General features: G+C 23.6%; 5 protein-coding genes across 9 annotated transcripts; 3 read left to right on the forward strand and 2 right to left on the reverse strand.

Annotated features, from left to right (window-relative positions):
- The first annotated feature begins 1,007 nt into the window (after positions 1-1,007).
- On the forward strand, positions 1,008-4,166 carry Ns2 (nucleostemin 2). Its single transcript, XM_012494486.3, has 2 exons — positions 1,008-1,507; positions 1,646-4,166. Exon 2 carries the CDS (start codon positions 1,651-1,653, stop codon positions 3,763-3,765), a length of 2,115 nt encoding a protein of 704 aa, XP_012349940.3. The 5' UTR covers positions 1,008-1,507; positions 1,646-1,650; the 3' UTR covers positions 3,766-4,166.
- Positions 4,167-4,307: 141 nt separating this feature from the next.
- Positions 4,308-11,360, forward strand: LOC100865608 (putative phosphorylase b kinase regulatory subunit alpha). Of its 4 annotated transcripts, none has more exons than XM_003690511.4 (14): positions 4,308-5,425; positions 5,508-5,953; positions 6,040-6,355; positions 6,435-6,648; positions 6,740-6,849; positions 6,939-7,086; positions 7,970-8,148; positions 8,214-8,364; positions 8,694-8,986; positions 9,552-10,107; positions 10,191-10,243; positions 10,322-10,480; positions 10,754-11,011; positions 11,090-11,360. In XM_003690511.4, exons 1-14 carry the CDS (start codon positions 4,943-4,945, stop codon positions 11,315-11,317), a joined length of 3,594 nt encoding a protein of 1,197 aa, XP_003690559.1. In that variant the 5' UTR covers positions 4,308-4,942; the 3' UTR covers positions 11,318-11,360. The 4 variants fall into 4 exon arrangements, with proteins under 4 accessions (XP_003690559.1, XP_012349937.1, XP_003690560.1 ...); XM_012494483.3 differs by having other exon boundaries at positions 8,766-8,986; XM_003690512.4 differs by lacking the exon at positions 6,939-7,086 and adding an exon at positions 7,612-7,759.
- A 153-nt stretch (positions 11,361-11,513) lies between these two features.
- Positions 11,514-13,284, reverse strand: mRpL28 (mitochondrial ribosomal protein L28). Its single transcript, XM_003690520.4, has 6 exons — positions 13,082-13,284; positions 12,709-12,875; positions 12,222-12,480; positions 12,008-12,151; positions 11,730-11,905; positions 11,514-11,622 (listed from the first exon to the last, which is right to left on the reverse strand). Exons 1-6 carry the CDS (start codon positions 13,103-13,105, stop codon positions 11,568-11,570), a joined length of 825 nt encoding a protein of 274 aa, XP_003690568.1. The 5' UTR covers positions 13,106-13,284; the 3' UTR covers positions 11,514-11,567.
- A 259-nt stretch (positions 13,285-13,543) lies between these two features.
- eIF2Bepsilon (eukaryotic translation initiation factor 2B subunit epsilon) lies at positions 13,544-16,041 on the forward strand. The gene is made up of 2 exons (XM_003690519.4): positions 13,544-14,516; positions 14,706-16,041. The coding sequence occupies exons 1-2, from the start codon at positions 13,827-13,829 to the stop codon at positions 15,945-15,947; spliced, it is 1,932 nt and encodes a 643-aa protein (XP_003690567.2). The 5' UTR covers positions 13,544-13,826; the 3' UTR covers positions 15,948-16,041.
- A 110-nt stretch (positions 16,042-16,151) lies between these two features.
- Positions 16,152-22,610, reverse strand: LOC100865891 (rabphilin-3A). 2 transcript variants are annotated; one of them, XM_086913587.1, is made up of 10 exons: positions 22,400-22,610; positions 20,378-20,524; positions 20,077-20,215; positions 19,377-19,847; positions 18,727-19,271; positions 18,480-18,664; positions 18,035-18,294; positions 17,792-17,938; positions 16,844-17,267; positions 16,152-16,467 (listed from the first exon to the last, which is right to left on the reverse strand). In XM_086913587.1, the coding sequence occupies exons 2-10, from the start codon at positions 20,455-20,457 to the stop codon at positions 16,340-16,342; spliced, it is 2,379 nt and encodes a 792-aa protein (XP_086769713.1). In that variant the 5' UTR covers positions 20,458-20,524; positions 22,400-22,610; the 3' UTR covers positions 16,152-16,339. The 2 variants fall into 2 exon arrangements, with proteins under 2 accessions (XP_086769713.1, XP_086769714.1); XM_086913588.1 differs by lacking the exon at positions 22,400-22,610 and adding an exon at positions 21,711-21,884.
- Between the last annotated feature and the right edge of the window lie 314 nt (positions 22,611-22,924).

Below are 22,924 nucleotides of genomic sequence, written 5' to 3' on the forward strand. Positions count from 1 at the left end.
AATAAAACTTAATTTGTCTAGTCAAAAAAATATAAAAAGAATATATAATGTTATTTATTATAAAAATAAAAAATTTATAAATTATATATTCATAATGAATCATTTTATAAGTAATGCAAGTATCCAAAAAGTTTAATAATAAAATAAAAAACATATTAATTTCTCTATTACAATGGAGTTAATTCATAACTTAAAGTTACAGAAATAATTAAGTTATGAATACAAAAAAAAAATATTTAAGATATTAAATTATATCATATTGAACCAAGTTTTTAATTAACAAAATTTTGATAAGTAATTGTATATTCATTTTTAATATATACAGTATTAAGTCTCTGAATGGATAGATAATTATAATTATAATTATCTTTAATTTAAACAAATTAAAAAAAGAATTGAAAAATTAATAAATAAATAAATTATTAAAAATAAAGGGTCATATTATTTATGTAATACATTTTTATTATTAGTATGATCAATTTTATCTGCATAATATTTTATTAAAAATAAAAATACATAATTATATCTATAATATCACTTTATCTATATTATATTTAATCTGCGATGAAAATTTATATTTAACTGTATTTGATAAATGAAATATTAAAGATAATGTTTATAAATACATATCATATTTTTTTCATAATATATTATTATCTTTTTAAGAAAAATTTTGTTTATTAAATATATTTTTATAAATAACGTATAATTACTTTCACGTATAATTACTTATATATTTATATACTTATAAGTAAATGTTTGTAATTTTAAATTTATAATATCTTGAAAAATAAAATAAAAAAAAATATATCTTCAAAATATTCATATAATTGTCTTTATTTAAAATAATTCTTATATAATTTTAATTTCATATGTACAAAATGAAGTAAAAATTATTTTATAAATTATTTTTTGTGAAACTACTTTAGATTTTAATATTTTTTTTGTTTAAATATTTTTTGAGCCAATAATTCAGTGAATTTTTAGCAGGATGCTTATGTTTTAGCATTTATCTTCAGATTTAAGAAATTGTCTTCATTTTTTTTTAAATTGAATTTTTTAAATATTAATTTTTCGTTGTTTAGATAGATAGCTAATATTATTAGAACTAAAGCAGCATTCGTTTAAAATATTTTTTTCTAATATTCAGAAATATATTGTAATAAAGTTCTTATTTTATTTAAGAGAAAATAAAAAAAAAATTTATAAGTTATATATTTCGGTGTATAATGTAATTATGTCATATCTTATATGTATCAATAGTATACATATAAATATTTTATTCTATAATTAATAGTATTGTACACATACAACGTGTAGATATCTAACCTTAATCTTTCATAAAATTTTTAAGATTCAATTTGTTAATTTTTTAAGCACATTTATAAGAACTAATTTAATAAGAATTTTTATAATTATGAAAAAAAATTATTTAAACTTAATTTTTAATTAATTAATAATATTTTTAAATAACTATATTTTATAATAATTATAATTGATTATAAATGTAAGTAATAGAAAAACTTGAATGAATATTGAAATATAATGAAATATAAAAATTAATGAAATAAATGAAATTTAAGAAATATTAATTAACATAATTGATATATGTATATTTAATGAATTATAAATATATTTATTTCAGACAAAATGGCAAAATCTCATGTAACAAATAAAGCTCCTAGAAAGGAGGGATTTAAGCGTTCTGGACACAGTATGAATCCTGAACGATCTGTAGAAGGATTAAAGGGTGTAGCAAAAGTACGAACAAAAGCAACAATCAAAAGATTGCAAATGTATCGTAATCAAAAACCAAAGCGTGATCGTAAAGGACATATTATTAGTCCAGCACCATTCCAAGGTTGGCAACCATCTGGTACTATGTCTCGTGTAGAACCTTCACAAAAATGGTTTGGTAATTCAAGAGTTATTTCTCAAAATGCTTTACAAAAGTTTCAAAATGAATTAGGAAAAGCAATGAAAGATCCTTATAATATTATTATGAAACCTACACAATTACCAATAACTTTACTTCAACAAAAAGCTATAAATGCAAGAGTTCATTTATTAGATACAGAAAGTTTTGAAAATGTTTTTGGTCCAAAAAAAATACGAAAAAAACCAAATTTGATAATATCATCATATGATGAATTACAAAAATTAGCAAAAGAAAAGGAAGAAAGATACAATATGGAAAAGGACTCTAAAGATATTGATCTTATACGTTCAGATGATGGTATTAGAGAAGCTCAAAGAGATTGGATTATGTCTGCAGGACAAAGTAAAAGAATTTGGAATGAATTATATAAAGTTATAGATTCATCTGATGTTATTTTACAAGTATTAGATGCTAGAGATCCTTTAGGAACTAGATCACCTCAAATAGAAAAATATCTCAAAACAGAAAAGCCTCACAAACATTTAATGTTTATTTTAAATAAAGTAGATCTTGTTCCAACATGGGTAACACAAAGATGGGTTGCAATTTTAAGCACAGAATATCCAACAATTGCATTTCATGCTTCTATGACACATCCATTTGGTAAAGGTTCCTTGATAAATTTGTTGCGTCAATTTGCAAAACTTCATATTGATAAGAAACAAATTAGTGTAGGTTTTATAGGATATCCTAATACAGGCAAAAGTTCAATTATAAATACATTAAGATCAAAAAAAGTATGTAAAGTTGCACCAATAGCAGGAGAAACAAAGGTATGGCAATATATTACTTTAATGCGACGTATTTACTTAATAGATTGTCCAGGTGTAGTTTATCCATCAGCAGAAACAGACACAGAAAAAGTTTTAAAAGGTGTAGTAAGAGTAGAACTTGTTCAAAATCCTGAAGATTATGTTTCAGAAGTATTATCACGAGTAAAAGAAGATTATATTCGTAAGACTTATAAAATTATGGAATGGGATAATCATATTGATTTTTTAGAAAAATTGGCACGTAAAAGTGGAAAATTATTAAAAAAAGGAGAACCTGATATCACTATTGTTTCACGAATGATTTTAAATGATTGGCAACGTGGTAAATTACCATTTTATGTTCCACCTCCTGGTTTTGAAGAGCCATTGATAAACGTAATGACTGACGAATTTACAATTGAAAATAATATTAAAAAAGATAAAAATATTAATATAGATAAAATTGAGAATACATCAAATAAAGATTCATCAAAAGAAATAATTCGTCAATTATCTGTAGTACAAGATTTTCGAAAAATTAAAGTTGGTTTACCATATTCAGGTGATGATATAAAAAATAATTTATATATTAAATCTAATTCTTTTGACAAAAAAAATAATGATATGGAAGAAATTGTATCAGTTTTGTCGGATTTAGATAATAAGAATGAAGAAAACACACAATTTGAAGAAACAATAGAAGATAAGGAAGTTGCTCAAAATCTAGAAAATAAAAATAAAATAAATAAAGAATATTTTGATGATGACATTCATTTGTCATTAGAAAAAGATACTTTATTGCAAAGTATATATGATGAAGTGGAAAAAGAATATGATTCTAGTGATAGTGAAATGTTGAACACAAATACTACATCGAGTAGTGGTATGTTTAAAATTTCTTCCATATCTTCTAAAATGGAATTAATAGAAAAAGAAAAAAAATTAACAAGTAAACAAAGACGAGCCATAGAAAGAGCCAATAAAAGAAAAAAAATTGGAAGTAATTTTTATGAAATTACTAATGTAAAAAATAGAAATAGAAATAGAAAAATTCCTAAAATTAAAAGAAAATAATTCGCAAGGAAAAAATCAAAACAATATTAAGTTATTGTGTTATTTGAAGTTATTGATTTCATATAAACTATAATATCTAAATTTCTTTCTTATTTATATTATATTTTTTAAAAATATATATTAAATAAATTGATTTTTGAATAATAAAATGAAGAATATGAAGATAACAATGTTAACACAAACTTAATAAATTATCTTTTTAATATATTAAGATTTTATATATTTTAGAAAATCCATAAATAAATAAAGTATATATTTAAAATTTATATAAATAATTTCTTGATACTTATAAATTATTATATTATATAAATTTATTTTTTCAATCATAATAAAATACATACAAATTGATATATTATATAAGGTATGTTTACAAATAAAATAAAATCTTTTGAATGCATAAATTTTACAAAACAAAGACAATAAAAATAAATAGTGAGGAAAAAGACAAAGATAAAATAAGTTAATGCCATCTCTAAAATGTTGCAAATGAAATAAATATAAACAAGGAAAACAAATAGAAGGATACAGATAGAGTAAGAATTGACATCACCGCCATCTCTTAATGTTTTTAGAATTTATCTTAAAAAGATGTTTGGCATTCGAAAGATATTACTGATAGTTTATTCTTATTCTATCTTTAGCTTTCTTTTTTTTTTAGTCTTCTATTGTTTGCTTTTCTTGTCTATATTTATTCCTTGCTTTGTCTATATTTCATCTGCGACATTCTAGAGATGACACTGATTTATATATATAATTTTTAATCTATTTCTATCCTTATTTCACTATTTATTATTCTTGTCTATACTTTTGTCTTTTTTATAATCTCAAACAAGATACATATATTATAGTTCTTTAGTGGTAATACAGAGGTCTATTGTGTTTGACATTCGTTTCACATTGTATATAAAATTTTTGCATGCATGTTTTGCAATTTGTATATTAGATGTCATATAAAATGTGCATATAATAAGTTTTTATATGATATACTTATATATATACGTACATATTTTAATAAACAAATAAGTATTTTAAAAATTGTGTAAAGATATTTTAAAGAAATAATTCAAACATAACCATAAAATGCAATGAATCGTAATACTTGAATTATAAAAATTTAATATACTTTTAAAAAAATAGAATTATAAATATTTTCAAAATTTCAATATACATATTCAAAATGCGTAGTCGGAGTAATTCTGGTGTTCGTTTGGATTATTATCAACGAATCGTACACAAAATCATTATGAAACATCAAAATGCAGTTACAGGACTTTTTCCTGCTAGTCCTGAAAATAATCATGCATGGGTTCGTGATAACGTATACTGTATTCTCGCTGTTTGGGGTCTTTCAATGGCATATAAAAAGATTGCTGATGCAGATGAAGATAGAGCCAAAACATATGAACTTGAACAAAGTTGTGTAAAATTAATGAGAGGTTTATTAATGGCAATGATGCAACAGAAAGAAAAAGTTGAACAATTTAAATCCAGTCAAAATCCATGTGATGCTTTACATGCTAAATATAGCTCTGTTAATGGACAAACTGTTGTAGGTGATACAGAATGGGGTCATCTTCAAATAGATGCTATATCTCTTTATTTATTAATTTTAGCCCAAATGACAGCATCTGGTTTACAAATTGTTTTCAATTTGGATGAGGTATATACATTATAACTAATATTCATTTTATATAAAATATTCTTTTATGTTATATTTTTAAATATATAAAATTTAATTTTAGGTTGCATTCATTCAAAATTTAGTATTTTATATAGAGTCAGCTTATTGTACTCCTGATTATGGAATTTGGGAAAGAGGAGATAAAACAAATCATGGTTTGCCAGAATTAAATGCTAGTAGTATTGGAATGGCAAAAGCTGCAATGGAAGCAATGAATGAATTGGATTTATTTGGTGCAAGAGGTGGACCTACCTCAGTAATTCATGTATTAGCAGATGAGGCACAGAAATGTCAAGCTGTTTTACAATCTATGTTACCACGTGAATCAAATTCAAAAGAATTAGATAGTGGATTATTATCTGTTATAAGTTTTCCAGCATTTGCTGTAGATGAACCTAATTTAATTCAATTAACAAGAGATGCAATTACTAAAAAATTACAAGGTCATTATGGATGTAAAAGATTTTTGAGAGATGGATATAAAACACCAAAAGAAGATCCGAATAGGTAAAATAAAATTTTTAAATTTTACTTTTGTGCATGTTTTTAACATTTACTAATCAATTTTTATTAATTAATTATATTTATATTAGACTTTATTATGAACCATGGGAATTACGTATATTTGAAAATATAGAATGTGAATGGCCTTTGTTTTTTTGTTATTTAATTGTGGACTACTGTTTCCAAGGCAATAAAGATGCAGTAACAGAGTATTCAAAACAATTAGAACAAATAATGATTAAAGCAGAAGATGGAATAAAATTAGTACCTGAATTATATTCTGTAGAGACTGCAAATGTATCTGCTGAATATGCTGAACCAGGTAGTCAGAAACGTATTGCATTAGGTAGATGTCCATTTATGTGGGCTCAATCTCTTTATATATTAGGAAAATTATTACAAGAAGTAAGTAATATAAATATAGAAAAAATAAAAATAGAAATTTATTTAATTATCTTTTTTAAATTGTATTTCTAATTAATAGGGATTTCTTGCTGTGGGAGAATTGGATCCATTAAATAGACGTTTATGTAGTGAAAAGAAACCGGATGTTGTAGTACAAGTTGTTATTTTGGCAGAAGATGCTGAAATTAGAGAAAAAATAGCTCAACATGATATTCATGTACAAACAATTGCAGAAGTTGCACCAATTGAAGTGCAACCAGCAAAAGTTCTTAGTCATTTGTATACATATTTAGGTATTTTTAAAATATTTATCAACTTCATAAATTTATCATTTATTTTATAAATTTCAATTGTTTTTGTATTTACTTATAACGTTTTTTTTAGGTCGAAATAAAAAGTTAGGATTATCTGGGCGTAAATCAAGAGATGTAGGAATTTTGAGCACCAGTAAATTATATTCCTTGAATGATAAAATATTTGCATTCACTCCACAGGTAGGCATTTTGATATTTATCGAACTGTCATCTCTCTGTACTTTTATTTCTTTTCTTATGTTGCCTCTTGTTCTTGCATCAAACATTAGTTGACAGACATGACCCGCTTCTACATCGCATCGGACTATGAGCTCATGATTGACATATTCAAAGGCGAAATTAATTTCTTGAAGTCTAGCTGGCAGAACATGTTAGGCCGGCCTCTTGTGGTCATGCCCCTCAAGAACATTCATCTAGGTACAGTAATTTAATATTTAAAAACTATAGTTTTCATCTGTGTTACTTTCTCTTGTCTATTACATAAAAAATTGTAATGATAAAATTTCATGATTACAAAGCTTCAAAGTAACAGAGATAAAATGTATAGTTTTTAAATAAAGAAGTTTCCTTTCGGAGTTTTAAAGTTTCCTTACTGAAATTATGCAAATACATTATCCAAAGAACATCTAACATGTCTGCCTGCATGCGTGCATTTGTTTTTGTTATCAGTTTTGCTTTAATGGCTATGGAAGGTCTTAATGCAATTTGATTAGCTATTATTAATGTTTTGCTAATTATTAATTTTTATCGTATAATATTTAAGTGTTATTGTCTTCATCATGAGCAAAATCAATTAATGTTGAATATTTTAATGAAAATAAAATAGTTTAAAAAAAACAAAGAGGAATTGAGGAAAGGCCGTTTTCTCTTCAATATAAAATCTAACATTCTAAGAAGACAGCTTATGTGTGAGGTGGTGTGCGCGTTTGTTGCATGTCTTAGAACTTTGACGCGGAGGAGTACTACACGACAAATGATGCAGCCCTCCTTGCCAACACTTTTACAACCAACTTGGCCTTCCTCACCATCAACTGGAAGCAAATGCTCGGCAGGCCAACTATAACACTTGTTGCTACTCATAATCATCTAGGTATGCCACAGGCAGCTTTAGATCATCATTCAGGACAATTTATTTAAAATGTGTACTAAAAATAGGATAGAACTTTTTTAAAAATAATATGTTAGAAACAATATACAAAATTTGCACATTGCTTCTTTTATTTTTCGACAACAATAAAATCACAATATTATATATTATATATATTTTATATTATATATAAAACACATGATTATATTTCAGATCAAGGAAAAATACCATTAGCAATGATAACTACTATGAAAAAATTAAAAAGTGGTTATATTAATGGTACTCGAGTTTCATTAGGAAACTTAAATGATTTTTTGAGTACATCTTGTATTACAAATCTAAGCTTCTTAGGAAGTTCTGAAGATGGTAAACCAGATAAATTAAATCCTCAGGTAAATAATATTTTTATTAGAAATTAATATAATTTGATATTTTTTTTAAATTATACATATTTTAGGTTCAACAATATTTAGAAGAACATTTAATGCGTGCATTTCCACATCGTACAGGTCTTCTTAATAGACCTATAATTAGAAGTGGAAAAAATTTAAGACGCAAAATGTCAGTAAAAGGAGCTATAAAGAAAACAAGATCAATTGCTGTAGAACGTAAGTAATATTTATTTTCTATGTTATTATTACAAGTTACTTAATTTTTTTTAAACATTCTTATTGCATGCTACTTAAAGTGGATCTTTAAATATTTATACAATATGATCCTATGGTTCCTACCATCCTACAAGAATGTAAGTGTACTAACTCTTAATTTCCAAATTATAATAATAAAAGAGAAAATATTAGAATAAAAAATTAACATCTTTAAAAAAATTAAAAATTTTTAAACACATTAATACAAATTGAATTCAATGTAATAACTAAATAATTCGATAATTAGTAAAATAATTTTTGAAAAAAAAAAGTAATTATATAATTTGTAGCTGAAATTCTTGGGATGGCAGGAGAAGATAGAAGATCTTCTGCTGTTTTAAATACAAATCCATTTATTGAAGTGACAGATACAACATTAACTTCTAATCCTATGCAATCAACTTCTATGGATCGAATACCTTCTCCTACAAATGAATTATTATCATGGACAAATTCTCCTAAGTTACATAGGCATAGAGGTATAAATGAAACTCAATATGCAGATACAGAAGTTGAAGAATTGTTAACTATGCTTCGAGAAACAGAAAGTTTAGAAGAACAAGGAGATATTTTACAATATCTTGTAAGTATAATTTAAGTATAATTAAAAAAAATATTTTATTATATATAATAGATTATTAAAATTGCATAGAAATAATTAAGAATATAGAGAAATGTTTATTTAAAATCTGTATTTTAAAAATTTGTTACGAGATGTATTAAAAAAGTAATAATTAATAATGAAACAATGTATCTTTTTTATAACATATGATTAATTCTTCATATAATTATTTTTAATTCAATAATAAAAAATGCTTTTAATAATGATTGAATATATAATATTTTAAGTTTTTAATATAATAGTCTATATAATTTTTTTAAAAATAAATAATTAAAGAAAATATAAACAATAATAATAAAATATAACAATAACAGTATAATTAGAAAATTTTATTTTTAATTTTTTTATACTTTATTTAAATGAAATTATTAGCTTTATTTTAATTAACATTGAGAAATTATTTACAAAACTTTAAATATAAGCATAACATATATAAAGAAATTGTACTATGTTATTATTATGTTTTATTAAAGGATTAAAAATATTTTTAACTTTATTTAATAATAATTTTCAATTAAATATTTAGGTTGATTCTCAAGGTTTATATTTCAATACTGGCATGGTAGAAGAAGGTCATCCAGTTTTGATAAAAGATTTACTAAAAGATTTGTATGAAAAAGCATGTCAACAAAAAATGTGGGGTATTGTACGTCATACAGCTGGTATGTTAGGAAAACGGGTCGAAGATTTAGCTAAAGCAGTTACTGATTTATTAGTTCGTCAGAAACAAGTTACTGTTGGAATGCCACCAACTAACGAACATACTATTGTTGCTCCATTACCAGAAAATGAATTGCGAACTTTAATTCATCAAGCATATGGAGATGATGAATCTACTGCTATGTTGACACAGGAATTACTTGTGTATTTAGCGATGTTCATTAGAACTGAACCACAATTGTTTCATGAAATGCTTAGACTTAGAGTAGGTTTAATTATTCAAGTAATGGCTACTGAATTATCAAGAACTCTAATATGTACTGGAGAAGAAGCATCTGAACATTTGCTTAATTTATCGCCTTTCGAAATGAAAAATCTTTTACATCATATTATGAGTGGAAAAGAATTTGTTATTAGTAGTGGTATGCTTATCATATTTTTTATTATTATATTGTTAATTTATTTAATAAAATAAAATAAGAATATTATATATTTTCATTTTTAGTTGGTCGAGGAAATTTTTCTGTTATCAGTTGCAAATCTAGTAAAGTCAGTAAGGTAATAAAATTATTGATATGACAATTATTAGTTTTAATACAATTATATTATAATTTTAATATTTTTTTTTTATTTCAGAAATCACAAATTGGGGGTTTCTTAAGTCCTGATCAAACTGATGGTAACGAAATAGAACCAGATCGACAAGGTCAATGGTTACGACGAAGAAGATTAGATGGTGCATTAAACAGAGTACCAAGAGATTTTTATCCTCGAGTATGGCAAGTACTCGAACGAGTAAGTATACTTATTATATCTTAAATTATAATGAATAAAATTTTTCTCAAAATTTAAAAAGCAAGTAAGATAACATATATAATCCTATTCGTTATTGCTATATGTATATTTATAAATATATATATATATAAAATCACTTAATAATTAATTAAATCAAGATATTTAACATAAAAAACTGTTTTTATATGTAAATTTTATGTAATTTTAAAGTTTTGTTAAAATTTAAAGCAGTTTATATTTAAAATTTTTCATTAAAAATTTCAATTTTTACAGTGCCAAGGTTTAGCAATTGAAGGTAGAATTCTACCTCAAAATCTTACACAGGAAATGACACCAGGAGAATTAAAATTTGCATTAGCAGTAGAAACTGTGTTAAATACTATACCACAACCAGAATATCGTCAACTAATAGTCGAAGCTTTAATGGTATTAACTTTAATAACTGAATATAATGTAGTAACTTCCCTGGGTGGACTTATTGCTGTTGAACAATTAGTTCATAAGGCTAATGCTATATTTTTAGATGATCAGGTATAATTTTGATATTTAATATAATAATAGTTATGAAGTAAGATATACATATATGTTGAATCTATTTTAAATAATTAGATGAAGATCGATGGCGATGCTACTTTATGTTGTGCCAAACCAAAAGAACAACGTGAAACAACTGCAATGGGAAATCTACTTTGTGGTGGAGCAGCATATGTTTGTCAACATTTTTATGATAGTGCTCCAAGTGGTAGTTTTGGAACAATGACATATATTACAAGAGCAATAGCTTCATTATTAAATTGTTTACCAAAAGATAGTGATTTAGAATGTTCAATATCATAATTGTTTATTTTTTAAGAATAAATAATAAATTTTTAGTTGATTATATCTATATCTTATAATTTATATTTATGTTAATTATTTAGAATTTGTTTGTGAAATATAAGAATTTAATTAAAAAAAAAATTGTTCAATTTTTATAATAAAATTACCAGCACTTTTAATGCAAGAAACATGAACTAATTTTTACTAATTATTCTATAATTAAATTCTCTCATTTTATTTAATTATATTATACAATGTAATGTATATATTATTCCGATTTTGAACTCGCAAAAGGATTCCAGTTTAATTTCCATGTTGAAGATCTATAAAAATAACTTTCCATTAATAAAATAAAATAAAGAATTTTATATAATTTTTTTCGTTTTTCCTTAAATATAAAATTAAATAAAATATAATTTATTAAACATACTTTTCTAAAGTTTTTTTTGCTTTTTCAGCTTCTTCTTCCTTAAGTTTAGCAATTAACTCAGATCTAAATTGAAGTTTTAAAGGTTGTACTTTCTTTATTTGTTCTTTCTGTTTTATCCATTTTTTACAAGCTTCTTTAAATGTTAAACCATACCATTCAATTTCTTCTCGTGTATACTACAAATATATATATATTCATTAAATATATTAAATAACATTATTAAAAATTAATTATTAATTAATTAAAATAACAATATTAATTATTTAAATGTTAATTACTGGTGTTAAATATTCTTTATATTTAGTATAAATTTCCTCTCTTTTAACAGTATCATTTGGATATAAAGTTTTATCGGCCAATGACAAAAGTATTTGACGTTTTATTTTTAGTGCTAGTTCAGATTTTAAATCACAGGCAGGAGTCTATAAATGATCAAAAGTATTAAATAAAATATATTTGAAATATATAAATATTCTTTGCAAGTAAATATACCTTTAATAAATAATGATCAAAACCATAATGTTCATTAATTAAATCAATAGTTCTATTGGTGATAACAACACTCAAATATGTGTCTAATACTTCACTATAAACCACAGATTTCTTAAGTGTAGGAAACCAAAAATGAGGGTGTCTGCGAGCATATTTATTTTTTTTTGTAAAACCTTGTATTACAGCTTCACCACCCCATATACCTTGATGAAATTCTTTAGGATATAATAATGGTAATGGTACATTTTGAACTGGATATCTAAAAATTAAAATTTATTTAATAATACTAAGTTCATAATAATAATAATAAAGATATTAAATATTATTAATATAAAAAAATTATTATTGATATATAATATATTTACATATATATTTACATATAATATTTCAACAATTCAATATTTAAGAAAATCAATTTTAATCAATATTAAAAAAAAAGATTTAAGAAATTTATTATTATTATACTAATAAATTATTAGTTATTTACACTTCTTCTGTTTCTTCATTTCTTACATATTTGCCCTCTTGCTTTATATAATGCACAGCAGTCGGTATTTGTATTTTCCATTCTCTCCAAAACTTTTTATATTCTTGTGGTAATTCTGCACCAATTCCTTTTGACCATCGAGTTGGTTTTGGTATATAATATAAACGCTAAAATTTTCACAACACTTTCTTATGTATGATTCATAAAAAACTTATATATATAATTATTAGCATTATAAAATATTTTGGAATTATTAAAATAATTTTAAAATAATATTTTTTTTTATAAATATAATAAATATATGATATTTATTTGAGGTTAATTTTAAACAGAAAATTATTAATTATTTTTTAATACAATATTCAAATATTACCTTAGCCAGTTCTTTCATTGACATATTTTACGATTTAATAAGTTCTTTAATAAAATAGAATAATTATTATATTTAATTTAAAAATGTTACATTAAACATAGATGAAGTATAAATTATACATATGTATATGTATATTTGCTGCAATTTTTAATTGTTACTTTCACGGAATAGTTATATTTGTATTTTGAAGTGTGGTATAAACTAAGTTTATCATACAATATATTTTTTATCTCATGACTCGAAAACTCATAACTTTTCTTGTTATTTTAATGTCAATTCCAAACAATACAATTTAAAATAAGATTAAAATTAGTAATAGGTTAAAATAAAATTTTAATTATAAATATAAATTTTAAATATAAACAAATAAATTTGAATGTCATAAATAAATATTTCATAAAAATATTTGTGGGAAGCTTTTCTTTTTAATGCTTACATTAAGATTGTATTATTTTGTATTCCAATGATCTGGTAATAATGATCAGTGATGACAGATCTATGTTAAACATGGTTTATATTTCGAGTCGTTTATATTTTGAACAATAAAAAATAACAATAAAAAAAAAAGAAGAAATATATAATTATTTATAATTATAAGTTAAGTTAACAGAACAAATTTTATACTTAAAAGAATATAAAAATATATAGTTGAAAATTCTTAATAAATAATATTATTTTGTATCTTATATAATGAATATCTTGTACTAATTATTCTTTAAAGATTATACATAATTTAATTAATAAAATGAGCACAAAAATGGGAAAGAAAGAAATTATACAAGCTGTAGTACTTGCAGATGATTTTTTAACAAATTTAACACCAGTACAAAATATATTTCCAAGAATATTGATGCCCATAATAGATATTCCACTTTTAGATTATTTAGTGGAAACTCTTATTAAATCTAGAGTGCAAGAATTATTTCTTTATTGCAGTAAATATGTGGATTTAATAAAAAAATATATCAAATATAAAAATTGGTCAAAAATATCAATTTCTTTAATTGTATCAGATGTTTGTACTTCTCTTGGAGATGCTCTTAGAGACATTGATACAAAAGGTTCAATACGTAGTAATTTTATACTTATAAGAGGAGATGCATTTATTAATGCTAATCTTACAAATCTCTTAATAAATCATTGTACAAAACTAAAAGAAGATAAAGGTGCAACAATGACTATGGTGCTAAGAAATATTGGTTGTATAAATCAATCCTTTTTAAAGCAGGAAACATGTTTAATAGTTTCTGATAAAAATAGTAAAAAAATTCTACATTATAATAAACTAAGAAATGATGAAAAAAAAGTGAAACTAGAATTAAATTGGTTTTTGAATCATAGTGAAATTGAAATTAACACTTGTTTTTTGGATACTCATGTTTATTTATGTTCTCCATCTGTACTTCCATTATTTTCTGATAATTTTGATTTTCAAGTAAGTAATATATAATATAATTTAAAATATATAAAAAAAATTAAATATATATATATATATCATAATAATAATAAATTTTTTTAAAATGTATTTATGATATAATATTAAATATTTGTTTAAACTTTTATAAATATAATTAAAAAGAAACATTATAGAATAATAAATAATAATTCTTATATTTTTTGACAGACAATGGAAGATTTCATTCGAGGAGTATTGATAAATGAAGAAATTTTGAACTCTCGAATTTATTGGCAACAATTAAATCCTAAAGACTATAGTTTGCCAATTGTATCATGGAATGCATATCATACTCTGAACAGAGATATTTTGAACAGACATAGTTTTCCACTTACACCAAATGCTATTCCATTTTTAAAAGATTTTATTTATATGCCAAGATGCACATATAAACATAGAAGTGCAACTCTTGCTAAAGGTTGTATATTAGAAAAAGATAGCATATTATGCCAAAATAGTATACTTGGAAATGATACTTTTGTTACAAGATCAATTATTGGAAATAATTGTTTAGTAGGCTCTAATGTAACAATTAAGAATTCTTATATTTTATTAAATAATAAAATTGAAGATAATTGTTGTATTACAAACAGCATAGTATTTTCAGATTGTATTATTAAACAAAGTGCACAAATAAATGGATGTATAATATGCCCTAAAACAATTATTGATACTCAAATAGAATATATTGATTCTATTATAGAATCAAAGAATAATAAAATTTCTATAAAAAAAATATCAGAAATTAATAAAGATAATGAATTTCAATTTTTCAAGAATTATGATACAATAGAATATGATAATTATTCTACAGATACATCAAGTATTGATGAAGCTTCTGAATGTAATTCACCAATTCCAGATGATACAAATATGTTCTTATCTGAAGTTATTGATAGTTTACTACGAGGTTTTCAAGATAAACTTAACTGTGATAATTTAATTTTAGAAATAAATTCATCAAGATATGCATACAATATTACCATGAGCGAAGTAACATATAATGTTATTAAAGCCATATTAAGTTTGCCTTTTCATTATCTATCAGAGAAGAAAGAAGCTACAACTAATCAAAATTATCAAAGAAATTTAAAAATTATGGTAACATATTTTTATCCGATTATCTCAAATTATATTAAAACAGAAGATGCACAAGATGATTGTTTACATGCAATAGAGGAGATAGCAAGTACAACTCAAGAATTATTACCATTTTTACAACATTTGTTGCATATGCTTTATGATAAAGATATATTATCAGAAGAAAAAATTTTAGAATGGTATGAATCTGATGAAAAAGGCATTGATTCTTTTGAATTTCAAAAAAATAAAGTGAGAACTGCAATAAAACCATTTATTAAATGGTTGGAAGAAGCTGAAGAAGATTCTAGTGAAACTGAAAATGATTAAATATATATTACATTTATAATTTAGAAAATACTTAGTCAATAATTTAGAAAAAACTTTTCAAACATCTTTATAATAATAAATGAAATCTCTTTAATTCTCCTATTATATTTCCTATATATGTATATTATATATATTATTTTCTATTATATTTCTCTTAAAAATATTAATAATATTAAATCAAATATAAGATGTAAAATAAGAACATTTTCTATATATAATATAATATTTTATTTTTGTGTTTTTATTTTTTTTTTTGGAATAATACATTTTGAGCAATATTATTGATCATATGTAAATAAATTATATTTTGCAGAATACTATGCATATCGAATATACTGATTCTATTAAAACATTTTGAATTATATACTATATAATAAAAATAGAAATATAAATTATTCTATAGGCAAAATAGTATCAATTAAATTATGCCAAGCTTGATGACGATGATCTGGAAATTTGATTACATCTATCCAATGTCGTAATCGTGCTCCTTTACTATTACGACTTAGTTCAAGTCCACCTAAATAAAAATATGAAAAATATTACTGTACTAAATATATATATAGAATAGGGCATATAACTATCTTGATTATCTTGTAAATAATAATTTTAATGAAAAATAAGAGTTGAATGATTTTGAAGGTTATGTAATTTAATATAAATAGTTTTTTTTATAATTGAAAGCACAAATAAAGATCGAATATGTTTCCTTAAATTATATATTTTTTATTATATTAATCGATCCATTGATAATTTTTTTATAAAAAGTCGAAATTACTTAACTCTTATTAAAATCATTTACAAAATGATCAAAGTTGTTACATGCCATACTTTGTATAAATTTTTTCTTTTCAATATAATTATTAAATTAAAAAAAAAAATACGTAGTGCATTACCAAGATAATCATTATTCTTGCCAAAATCCTTATCCCATACTGTGAGATATAATGTTAATTTCATAAGGTCTGTCAATCGAGCAGTAAAAGTGAATTCTTCATTCCATTCTGGATTTAATGTTTTCCATTTAATTGTTGTATTTTGCACATTACGACTTGTGATTTTTTTTGGTATTAGTTTTTTACCGGTAATACGAGCAATTGAATAATCGAAAATACGTTGACGATGATTGTTTGTCACGTTTTCTATAAGGCACAACTTGACAAATGGATCAGAAAATCCATTACTATCCATAGGAAGAAGATTTATAGCTCGATGAATTGTAACTATCAATGCTCGCCGCCTTGTGCAGTAACTTAGACTCACTTGAATCTGTCCTCGTCCACTGGAAAATACGCCCCAAGCTGCTTCTTCGTTGTCCACCTATGCCAACGTCGAGCTCTTATATCTTAGTGTCTGCAATAACGTAAGTAAAGTCGACCGTCGCGAAAAATTTAAAACGCGAAAAATGATTACGTTTATGAAGATCATTAATTAAAAATCGATAGAATTTTATGTATAAAGAAAAATAATTAACAAAATATATCAATTCGAAGCAGAAAATTTAGAATATACTATATTAAATATTAAAGAATATTAAAAAATTCGTTTCTTTTTGGTTTTTGAAAAAAAGAACTCGTCAAATATAAACTTCGTAATAATCTTTTATAGTAAAATTATAACAAATTTATTTTTAAAGATTAACATTTTGTTAAATATTTTATTATAATTTAATTATTGTTTAATTATATTTGAATTAATATTAATAATATATTATATATTCAATATATTACAAAATGAAATGTTATAAAATATTTAATAAGAAAATAAATTAATTTATATCATCATTTGATCAAAAACAACTTTTACAATACCATGGAGACAAATATTATTTTTTTTATACATACTGGATAGTGATCCTGTAATGGAACATTATAATGTTTTATTTGATGCGGTTGTAATTCATGCAGAGGAAATCTTGCTTCTCCTAGAAAATCTTGACCCGCTGGATCGTCCTGAAGAATCAAGATGTGCAATGCTTTGCCATTCCATATCTATTATGAAATATTAATTTATTTTTTTTTTTTTCGTTTATTTTCGTAATATTTTCCATATTATTTAATTATCTGAAGAATTTGCACTTTTCATACATCAGTTTCCGTTGTACCATAAAAGTTGAGAGTCTCATTAAATTCTGGATCCCGCGTTTTGTGGATTGTCTTTGTTCGAAGTCGTTTTGTAATTGCAATTGAATTTACTGGTAATATATTGAGCTTGCAAAATGGATCAGCGAGGTCATAAATATCCATTGGTTGTAAACCTCGTGCTCGTTCTATTTTGCATTGGAGGCACTGAATTATTGGATCATATCGTAAAGAAATTTCGAGAGTTCCATAATTTTGTCTCGTTTCTGTTTTGAAAAATATAATTTTATTACTTCATTCTTATCGATATTAAATAAAGTTTTCTGATTCATTTTTCAAACTGTTTATTAATAATCATGAATATATAATTTCACGATGAGACTCGCGTGCTGTATCTAGACTTTATCAAGATTTTTACTGTTGTTCACAAGTTGTTTGATTGTATATTTACCATAATCTGGTATTTGTTGTCGTATTAATACATTTTGATTATTACGAAGATGTGAAAAACTGTCCTGTTCTGATCGATTTTTTTTCAGATTTACATATTTTTCGTGGATCTGAGATTGTTCTGGAATTTGTTCCGTTGATGTAATTGTCGTTGTCGATGTCGTTGAAACTGTTATAAAATTTGATCTGTAAAGTATCAATTGATATCAACTAAACTTCTACTTTTTTATTTATTATTATTTACATACCTGGAAGATTGTACCTGAGAACTTTTTAATTGATCGCATAAATTGAACTCTAATTTATGACCAGTTTCGTTAATGTCATCAAATTTTTTGCTTTTTCCATCGATAATTTCATCCTCGAATGATACATGTTGTTCAATTTGAGACTCATTCGAACTAGTTCTTCTATTTATCCGTGAACGAGGACTAGTAGGAGATGATGAAAGACGACTGCATTGAGAGATAATAGAAAGAGTAGATCTATTTAATTGATCTGAATGTTCCTCTCGATTATTTAATGGTGAGGAAGCGTTTGATCGTTGCCCCGGTGATTTGGATATATTACTGTTTGTTTGAGTAGAATTTAATAATGTTAAATGAGTTTTGCTACTACTATCTTGATTCTTTTGTAAATTAAGAAATGAATTAGATTGTCCTTGAGTTAAAACAAGCCGTCTTGTCGCTTCTTCATCAGAAGAAGAATCTTGTAGTTCAGTAGATTCGAGAGACTTATTACCTCCGATTGTCCAAGTGGATGTTTTATGAATAGATCGCGACCATCCTCGTTCCTATAATTTTAAGAAATGCATATTATATGTAGTATTATAATAATATAATAATATATAATAATATTTCGATGAATTTTTTTGTCTCATTTTTCATTTGTCACATACCTTTTTCTCTGGTAAAATGTATTTTGGCATTCCTTTGATAAACCAAGCTCCACTTTTTTTCCACATTTCTCTCGTCTCGGCACAGATTCGACAAAGATATTGTTTCTGACTACTGCTCGATCTTTTAACGATTCGTTGCATAGTTATTTTTTCTTGCATTCTTTCTCTCGTTGTTGAAAGATTCGAAAATGTTGAGTTCAATTCGATACCACATTTTTGACATATGTATCTTCGACAATCTTTACAAAGATTTGCCGATGCACCTAATACTGCACCAAATTTTTCACCACAAAGGGCACAAGAACATACACAGTGTGTACTATTGAAACATCTGCTACTACATCTTTTCTTTTCATTTAATCTTGTTGTAGTTACAATACAGACATTGCGTTTCATATTCTCTAATTTTTCTACTAATCGACCAATTCTTTCTTGTTCTGATAAATTTAAAGCTTCTGCTCTCTGAATTACCTACATTACCGAAAAATAAAAATAATAAATTTACGAATATTCCATAAAAATTGAATAAAATTAAAAATCAATATATGTAAGCACGTTATTGAATTAATATTTTAAAAAAGAAAAATTATTGAAAAATTAAAAAAAATGATATGGTTTAATATTTTTAATATTTTAAATTTATTTTTAATTTCTCATTGATAAGTTAAAATAAAAAAAAAGTTATATTTATAAAATTTACCTGTATAATTGTTTGTTGTTCTTCTTCACTAAGTACAAATGATTGTGCACATCTATTTGTGCCACTTGTATAAGAATTAGAAAATGTACCCCATTTTGAATCTAGAGAGGCAGTTTTTACAGACCAACCTGTTTGCAATCTATTACATTTATTTTATTAATTCATAAAAATTTAAATGAAATGGAAAAATAATTCATATTATATAATACAATCATATTATCTATTTAATCATCATAAATATTATCATAAACATTAATGTAATGTAATTAGACATGTATATTGAAAATATATTGATGCTTACTTTGCTCTCAATGATAGATGTCTATCATTTGGACAGACCCATCTGGTTCCTCCACTTATATCCTTTACTGTCATATCCATTTTTCAATTTAATACAATTTTGAATTTAATTTAAATATATTATAAACATTTTGTAATATACATCAGTCTGTAGAGAATAAAAATATGCAATCAATCACAATTTGACATTAGAATCGTAAAAATATATAATATATAAAAAAAGTTAATTAAATAATTTTAATTGTAATTTTTGCAAAATTTTTATATTTTTTTTGTAATTTATACATTAAAACGAACCGATATATCACATATTGTATTTCGTATATATAATTTTTACTCTATATAATTTTATAATATACCATGACTTATTTTCATAATAATTTTCAAAATAATTAAATTTTCTATAATGATAGTATCAAAAAATTTAAATTTTATAAAAAAAAATCAATAAACTTTGTGATATATATGAATCACTTTGATTGTATCTATATATATACATATATTTCTTGTATTGAATTAATATTTCTATCCGTTTAGATAAATTTTGAAATTTTTCTTTCAAATTAAAAATTGTACGTTTCATATTGTATTTAATAACTCTTTACTTTATTTATACGTTATATGTTGGAATTCCTGACATTTGTGTAATTTGCATTCTAAAATATATATGAATCTTTCATATTATTGAACAGGACAAATTCTTGCGATTTATTCAAAAATTTGAAGAATTAGTAAAATAAAATCAAAAGTTTTATTATCAAAATATTACTCATTTCAAAAGAATTAAATTAATTTTCATAGAATAAATATTATATTCTATATGTGTAATTTATTAAATATCTAATTATTTAATTATATCAAATATTGAAAAATGTTAATAACGTGTAATGGAGAAACTACTTAGATAAAAGTAAAGTTTAAAAGAACAGTTTCCGCTCAAAATAGATGCGCAACAAGTATTTGCTATACTTCCGTTCCTATATTATTTAAGTAGCTAAAGGGAAACTATATTTGGACTAAATCGATATTTCAATGTGGTTCATATCTATAACGATTCTTACTTTCTTAACATATCGCAACAATACCTTAAAGTTACAAAAGATTTTAATTTCATAAGATATTCTAAAGAAAAAGTACAAAATGAATATAGCGAATAAATAATTTATGAAATTGCTATAGAAAATAAAGTTAGTTTAAAAATATAATTCGAAAAATTGTAATATCTAGTTATGACTTTATAAAATGTAATATTTCTTTATTTTTGAATTATTTTAATTCTAAAATGTAATTATTTGTTATTTTAAATAAATTAAAAACAAAACATATGTACTTACACAAAAGCAAAAATGAATAATAAAAGAGAAAGTTATAAATGGATTAATAAAAATTGGTCTATTAACTATAGTATGTTATCTATAATAGCAATGCATTCGTTAAAAGAAAAGAAAAATACAAAAAGTGGAACAGAGAGGGAGAAATTCGTGACGCGTGGCAATCGTATCGTAACTGAACAAAAAAAAAAAATGAGCGCGGAAGTCCTACGTTAACAGGCGATCAATCGAAGCTCATGACGCATGCCATTATTACTCACAGGATTACGGTAATAGAATTCTTTTACATGAAGAAAATATACATGAATATGTTCATCATTAATGCAATAAATTACATATAGTTTTAATTAATATTATTATTTAATATGCTTGACATTTTGATTTGAATTTTAATTTCTGTTTAAATTTAAATACATTATATAAAATACATATCAAATTTTAGAGAAGAAAAAATTAAAATAAAGATTCAATTTTTTCCTTTTTTTTTTTTTTTACGATTTAATAACGATTAAGATCCGCATAATTTTGAAAATATTCATGTAAAGATAAAAACAAACGCAAATAAACATGATGCTTAATATTTTGAATTAATATGACTCGTTTGTGTACTAATTTAAACGCTTAACTATGTATAAGTGAAATTTAATTTTGACATGGAAACTATTTTAAACTATGTGAATATTTATACTTACGTAAATATACTTTTAACGTATAATATATAATTTATAAGTAAATAATTGCTTCGAATTAACATAATCATAAATGATTAAATGATTTATAAAGAATTATGAAACGCATAATATAATTTTAATAATTGTCTAGATATTATTGGTTGAAATAAATGAGCACAGAATTGAACTTGCCACGGTACTAGCTATCCGACAAGTGGGTACTATTATAGCTGATACTGGCTTTACAATTCCGCTTCACTTTCGATACAGGCGCAGAAGGGTGCGTACAATTCACAGGGATGTATCTAACTAAAAAATTCACCTATGATACAATATCTCTATTGAATTAACTAAAAAAACAAAAACTAAAGCAACAGATATTTGTTTTTTTGTTTATTTCGCGTAAAAATAAATTTTAATTTCATTCATTTTATATTGTTCGTGAAAGAAATTTTATATTTATATTTATTATATTTTTATATTTATATGGGTGTTCTGAAAGTTTTAAATTAAATAAAAAAATACAAATTAAAGAAAAAAACATTT

Source organism: Apis florea, unplaced genomic scaffold, assembly GCF_048593485.1.
Source record: "Apis florea isolate Af1SG1 unplaced genomic scaffold, ASM4859348v1 contig_3496_pilon, whole genome shotgun sequence".
In the NCBI taxonomy this organism is placed as follows: domain Eukaryota; kingdom Metazoa; phylum Arthropoda; class Insecta; order Hymenoptera; family Apidae; genus Apis; species Apis florea.